Here is a 7,360-nt window from a genome sequence, read left to right as displayed (position 1 = left end):
CTAACAACAACATGGTTTGTATTTTTTTAACACTTCATATTTATGTAACAAAACCACTAACCATTTCAATCCCCCAATTGCACAGCGGCAAATGCTACATTACGTGACACCCTTACGTGGGGCCAGGCAGGCACTCTGCCAGGTGTTAGTTACCATCACACTGAACCCTCTCAGCAGCCCAGTGACGTGTCGGCAGACATCAGCTCACTTTTCAGATGACAGAAACGAAGCTCTGGTGTCTGCTGATGCCAGCTGACCGGGCTCATGAGGGTTGGTGTGGGGACAGGAGCCCAGGCAGCTCACCGTGAGCCTGCAGGGCAGGTGACCACAGGCTGGGTGCGGCGCAAGGTCCTCTGGGGCTGCAGCAGGGGCGGTGGGCTGCCCTGAAACCACGGCAACGCAGAGCGTTCAGCAACCAGAGACGGTAGGACCAGAGAGCCATTCAGAAGCCAGCCTGCGCCAGGAGAAGTTCCGGACCACCATTCAGTCTACGGGTGGCCGCTGGTCCCGAAGGTGACCGGAAGTGCCCTTTTAAAAACCGCCTGTGTTAAGGATCTCACTGGGGAAGGACCCAGGGTCAGCCACCCCTTGTGCCCAAAGAGGGAAAAAAAATCCAGTTGCCATGATAAAACAGTCATCAAGGGGCGTATGGGTCGAGCACTTGATCTTTGCAATAGCCCCAGATGGGGTGATATCAGCACCTTCAATCCCTGAGTCACTACTTGCCTGCCGAGCAAGACCCAGAGGGAGGGAGCTGCCCAAGTCTTGTGGGAGCAGTGGCACGGAGGGGACCCCAGAGCCTATGCCCTTACGCACCCCGTTCCTCGGTCTCCCAGGAGGAGGAAGGGGCCGGCCCACTTGCATCCAGGGAGGGGCCACTGGCACATCCCACATCCTGCTTTGTGGGGTCTCCTGTGATGGGCCCCTCACTGCAGGAGGACGCAGGGAGCCCCAGAACTGCCTGGCAAAGGTCAGCAGTTTCAGTGGCGGGGCAAGGGGGTGATTTTGCCTTCAGTGGGACACTTGGCGACGTCTGGGGACATTTTGATTTTTAAATTAATTGATTATTTTTGGCCGCTCTGGGTCTTCGTGGCTGAGCACAGGCTTTCTGCAGTTGCCGAGGGCAGGGCCCCCTCTCTAGCGGCAGTGCTTAGCCTTCTCATTGCGGTGGCTTCTCTCGTTGAGGAGCACGGCCTCTGGGCACTCGGGCTCAGCGGTCGGTGGTGCACGGGCTCAGGTGCTCCGCAGCATGTGAAATCTTCCTGGGACGGGGTCAGACCCGTGTCCCCCTGCATCGGAAGGTGGATTCATAAACACGGGACCACCGGGGGAGTCCTGGGGACATTTCAGACTGACATAACCACGCGGAGGGCGCTACTGGCATCCTGTGGGTAGGAGCCACAGATGCTGCCAAATATCCTGGGGGGTGCATAAGACAGTCGACACTACAGTGAATCATCCCGGCCGAGCCGTCAGCAGCGCGGAGGCCAAGAAACCCTCACTTACGGAAAACAGTCTAGCCAGTGAAACCTCCAGGAGAAAGTCAGAGCTCCCTGCATTGGCCCCGGGCACACTGACGGACCGCTGTGTGAGATGTTCGGCTGAAATACTCCCAGGGAGAGTATTCCCTCACTGTACCAGAATTTGGGCCTTTGGCTGGTGCTGGCCAGGATGGGCCACCTCTGGAGTCTCAAGCTCTTCACTGTGGTGCAGACGTGCTGTGGTGCCAGATGGCATTTGAGGAACAGGTGTGGGAACGGAGAGGAGGTCCCCGCAGACACGGCGTGGTAAAGGGCATCGTGGGCTCTGAGAATGCGACACCCATCACCGCCCATCCTCACCGATGATCACCCGCCTTCTCGTTCCTCAGCCTCCTCTGGAGCCTGTTGCCTAGTCTTCCCCGATGGGAAGCAAGACAAAACCGTGATGCATCACTGGAGACCCAGACGCCGCTGGAAAGACCTGCCGCGTGGGCATGGAACGTGGATGACGGGGCCTGGGTGTGGGGGCCCATCCAAGCAGGACGGGAGGGTGGTGGACGTAGCATCCAGACTGGTGTGTCCACGGCAGTTAAGGGCCCCCCACCCCGGGTCCATGCACACCCAGGGGACAGTCTGCTTCCTCCCGGACCTGTGTTTTCCTCTCGGCCGACCTGATCGATTACGATGCCGCTGGCCGACGATGCACACTGCTGCCATGGCAGCCCTCGGCGCTCTGGGGGTCACGGCCCCACAGTCCCTTCTGCCGGGCAACTGGGTTCTGTGGGCCCCAGGGCGGAACTCTGAAGAAGGATCTCCTTGCCTTTTGTTAGAAACCAAGTGCTTCCCCAGGGTCCAGAGGCCCCTGAGATGGCACTGGCCCCAGGGGAGGCAAAGGGAGGCTGCTAGGAACCCACTTAGGGCTGTTCTCTGTCTCCCAGAAACAGAGGCCTGCTTCTGCTTCCAGGTCGGAGCATAGCTTTGAAAAGTCAGGGAGACAGCAGGCAGGGGGCCCAGGACGCTGTGATGCCATCCAGGTGAGAAGAGGTAAAAGTTGGAGCCCAGGGCGTGCGGCCAGGAGATGACAAGGAGGAGACGCGCTTGCCGAAGTAGAACCGCCAGGATCAGAGTAGAGTTTGGGTTAGGATTCGGTGCTTCCGCTGCCAAGGGCCCAGGCTTGATTCCTGGTCAGCGGACTAAGATCCTGCGTGCCACACGGTGTGGTCGAAAGAGAAAGAGAAGAGGACTTCCCTGGTTGTATAGTGGATAAGAATCTGCCTGCCAATGCCGGGGACACGGGTTCTATCCCTGCTCCGGGAAGATCCCTCATGCTGTGGAGCAACTAAGCCCAGGCATCACAACTACTGAGCCTGTGTCTAGAGCCCGGGAGCTGCAACTGCCGAGCCACAGCACGTGGCGTCTGTGTCCCTCAACAAGAGAAGAAACCTGAGCACTGCAGCGAAGGATGTCCCCCACTCGAAGCGACTAGAGAAAGCCCTAGCACAGCCAAAAATAAATACGTTTTAGAATATGTATTTACGTCAGGAAAGAAAATGAATGGAGAGGATGAGAGGAAAGGGGAACTCAAAGACGACTTAGAGGTACAGGGCTCTCGAAGACAGCGGTGTCACTGACAGAAACACCAGAGTCAAGCAGGGAATGTCTGAGAATAGAGAGGACTTTGTGGTGAGTCAGGATGCAAGTAAGATGGGCTGGGACTGCCTGCTTAGGAGCTCCTCTTATTTTGACCAGCATGGGCCATCCTGGGTGGGATTTATGCATGAGGAGGAACAGAAAAGAGAAAAATAGCTATAGTGTAATTAGTTAGAGGCCTCTTGTACTGATCCAAACAGATACGATCCAGGGGGTCTGAAATGCAAGCCTAGAGGGTGTTTTTTGTGTGTTTTTTTTCTTTCAACACATTTTGGATCTTCCTTTTTCTTTTCTTTTTTTTTACCCTCGCTATGCTCTTTGTTCCCCAACCAGGGATTGAACCTGGCCCTCGGCAATGAAAGCACAGAGTCCTAGCCACTGGACCACCAGGGAATTCCCTGGAAAGTGTTTTTGATCCAGATGATCCATCTTCAAACGTTCCTGCTTCTCAGTGCCGCTCACCCACTTGCAAACCAGCCAAGTGCTGTGCGCAGTCCCGGAAGCAGCCTGGGCCAGAGAACGGGCCGAAACCTCGGGAGCCCCTGCAGGAGTGTTTGGTTTCCACCAGGCTATCCTTGGTTTATCTGTTTACCGACCCAAGGTCACGAGCAGTTTCCTGACACTGTTTATTAATAACTGTACCTAACACAAGCTCCTCGGGGGCAGCCAGGGAAGCCAGTCCCAGAGCACAGGCTGGCATCATGTTCTGGATGTGTGCCAGGCTGTCTGAGACAGTCCCGGGGGATGAGCAGCTCTTCCTTACCCAGCTCCTTAAAGGGGGAATGAACCACACTGGACGCCCCTTGCCCAGTCATTGTGGGGGGGTGGCTGCCAGGCTCAACTTCAGAAGACAGTTAAGATGGGGGCTTCTTCCATCAGAAGTGGGTGGAGTTTCACCATCACCCCGGAAACTAAGGCCCAGGGGGCACAGGAAACCTGGCTCCAGGTGGTTCAGCAGGCTGGATGCGAGGTGGGACCAGAATCCTGTTTTCCCAGGGCCTCCTGAGGCCAGGGGTCTTTCCACCGTGCTCCCTGCAGCTGCGATCACTGTTGTTCCCACCAAGGATGGGGACGACAGTGTTTGACCTGCACTTTCTTGCACAGTATGGTGGCTCTTGGGCTGTCCTGATGGCTCAGCAGTAAAGAATCCACCTGCCATGCAGGAGATGCCAGTAGACACAGGTTCGATCCCTGGGTCAGGAAGATCTCTGGAGAAGGGAAGGGCTACCCACTCCAGTACTTTTGCCTGAAACATTTCAGGGACAGAGGAGCCTGGCTAGTTACAGTCCATGGGGTCGCAAAAGAGTCCGACACGACTTAGCGACTCAACAACACTGTGGGTCTTACAGCAGGCAGGGAGCCAGAAGGCACACAGACCTAGACCTAGATCGTGGCCTAGACGCTGGGTTTACCCATCAGGTCCTGTTAGTTCACGGGGTTCTTCTGTGACAACCCAAGTGATACAGGCGTGCCCCTGCACGTGCGCCGGTGGGCAGCCCGGGCATCCTCCCCCACCCGCTCTGTCACCGGACACTTGGCGAAGACACCGCGCCAGCGACACGAGCCTCAGCCTTGGTGCCCGGAGCACCCATGGAAACATGAGGCTGCCCGCCGCCGCCCGGGAGACGCTGAGAGTCGGACGGACGGACGGGCAGCGGACTGGGCAGCCGGTGCGCATGGCCCGAGCGGGCGGAAGGCAGGGAGCGCGGGCGCCCGCGGGGCGGATGCAGAGCCGCGCCTAGGGCCCGGGGGTCGCCCAGGCCGACGCTAGCCGGGAAGAAGCGCAGGCTCGGCGGCCTCCCTGGCGGAGACCGCCACCTCCCTTTCGCAGCGCGAGGGGGGCGGGCCCCGACGGCGGCCCGCCCCAGGCCCCGCCCGCCCCGGTCCGCGCCCTCGGCCGCGCGCGCCTTGTTGGTTTCGGGTTGTCAGGCAGCAGCCGCGCGGGCCCCGGCGGCGGTGGGCGTGTGGCTCGGCCCTGCCCGCGATCTCGGCCTGAGCCCTTCCGCCCGCCGCAGGCATGAAGGACAGCGGGGACTCCAAGGACCAGCAACTCATGGTGAGACCCGGTCAGCCTCCTCCTCCTCCTCGACCCCATCTCCGGCCCCCAGAACCCAGACTCTGCCGGCGGCCCCCAGACTGTTTCCACTAAGAGGACTCTTATGACCCGGGGCTGCGACGGTCCAGAGCAACTTTGCCAAGTCGTGGATATCAAGAAGGAAGGCATCCTAAGGCATGCTAAGACCTGAGAAGTTGGCCAAGCTTCAGTCCCACCCTCCTTTACACCTCCCACCAGGGGACACCCTGCGGCCAGACTGCTTTCTGATCCAGAAGAGACAGGAGCAGGGGGCGCCTGACCCATCTTCCGGAAAAGGAAAGTGGAGGTTTCCCAGTGAACGAGGGTACCCGGGACTGGTGGGGTCAGGAGGTTAGAGGGTTTTGGGGACCATAGGTGGGCAAGAGTCCCCACGTGACAGAGGACCGGGCACAGGATTGAGGGTGGCTGGTTATTGAGTTGCTGTCCGTGTCAGGACTCTAAATATTTCAGAGAAGTGCTGGAAGCCGCTTGATGGAGCCCCAGGGCCCTGGGGACTGGGCAGAGGAGGAGGTGTGAATGGGGGTCCAAGAAGCAGCTAGAGGCAAAGACAGATTTCTGATTATCAACAGGGCCAGGTCAGAGTGACGGGGGTGGGGGAGACTCAGTGATCCCAAGGCTGATGCACCCTCCCAGCCCCTAACTTCTGAGATCTGGGGAGGCTCCTACACCACCAGTGGGTGGGTGATGATGTAACTGGAGGATAAGGCAACCCCAGCAAGCCCAGGGCTCTAGAACATCCTGTCTGGCAGTTTAGAACTGTCTCTTTGCAAATGGCTTGCCTTGGCAGGTGTGGACAAAGGGGCCGCCCCTCCCATCCGTGGAGTTTGATTGAGGAGGCAGGAGGGCACTCTGACAATGAAGTACCTCTGAGAGAAGGCTTCTTACCGGGCCTGTGGATGGCTAGTTATACCCACCCGCCCAGCAGGTGTTTCCCCTTGATCAGAAGAAGAAACAGCTTCCCCTTCTTTTGGGGAGACCCATGCCCAGGAAGGGGACCCACCATCTCTCTCTGGCCGGAGGACCGAGAGAGGAGGGAGCCCCTGATGGGGCTGTTCTTGGGTAGGGATGTAGTCAGCGCGAGGAGGGGAGGTTCCCTGGGCCTCCATCCCACCATCCGGCCGCCACGTGCAGCGCGTCACTCACAGACACACAGACAGGCTGCCCCGGTGCCAAGGGCTCCAAGTTCAAAGCCCAGGGGGGCTGCAGGTGCTTAATTCGGGCGTGTGACTGATGCAGTCGGGAGGAGCAGACAGCTGTCTCCTCTGGGGCTCTCCTCTGATGCACAGGCTCCTGGGAAATTCATAGACAGACACAGCCTGCATGCTGTGGACCTGATGCCCTCGCCCTGGATGGTCACCTTGAACCACCGAGTTTTCCTCAAGATGAACCGGGCTTGGCTGGCTGATCAGAGAGGAACCCATGAGGCTTGTCCGAGGGAAGGATCCTGGGGTCCTCTCATCCTTCTCTTGGGGCCTTGGCACAGCCCTCTCCATCTAATCCCAGGGGTCTGACCTTCCCTCCCAGGTGGCGCTCCGGGTCCGGCCCATCAGCGTGGCGGAGCTGGAAGAAGGAGCCACCCTCATCGCCCACAAAGTGGACGAGCAGGTATGTGGGGGCTGTGGCCGGGAGCTGCACAGCAGGGCCGGGGTCTGCGCTCACCTAGTAGGGGCAGGTATCTACTCACCTGGTGGAGGCAGGAATGACCCCTCCTCTACCCTCTGAATCCTTGGTTGTACTATTGATTGCATCATCAAGGAAACCACCGTCCTTCTTCCAGGAAGCCTCCCTAGATTGATCCAAAGAGAGCTAAAACCTTCCCTGGTCCAGGGGGAAGTGAGCTGAGCCCTTTCATCCAGCCCTGAAAAAATTCACATACCTTCCCTGTACTCATGACTTAACTTCCCCACCTTAATGGATCTGCTCCCCATAGAGCATGTGTTCCTAGGGTCACCAGACAGTTCATGGTTTGCAGAGTCTTTGGATGTCTGTTTGCTCTCTTGGTCTTCCTGTCACTATCATGAGCTGGGCAGGGCACGCTCCACCTCCACTTACACGAGAGACAATAAATATTTATCGAGAACCCACAACACACTGGGGACAGTGCTAGGAGCCAGGAAACCACGGTGAGCAAAAA

At 58.3% G+C, this 7,360-nt stretch overlaps 1 protein-coding gene across 1 annotated transcript in view; it reads left to right on the top strand.

The window, feature by feature from the left end:
- The window catches only part of KIF19 (kinesin family member 19), a 28,120-nt gene continuing 25,908 nt past the window's right edge, over window positions 5,149-7,360 (top strand). Inside the window, exons 1-2 of the mRNA XM_018064029.1 lie at window positions 5,149-5,187; window positions 6,730-6,831. Of these exons, the coding sequence (XP_017919518.1) occupies window positions 5,149-5,187; window positions 6,730-6,831 (141 nt within the window). The remainder of the gene's footprint in view (window positions 5,188-6,729; window positions 6,832-7,360) is intronic.

Source organism: Capra hircus, chromosome 19 (genome assembly GCF_001704415.2).
Source record: "Capra hircus breed San Clemente chromosome 19, ASM170441v1, whole genome shotgun sequence".
Taxonomy (NCBI): domain Eukaryota; kingdom Metazoa; phylum Chordata; class Mammalia; order Artiodactyla; family Bovidae; genus Capra; species Capra hircus.
This window is presented reverse-complemented; position numbering and strand designations above follow the sequence as displayed.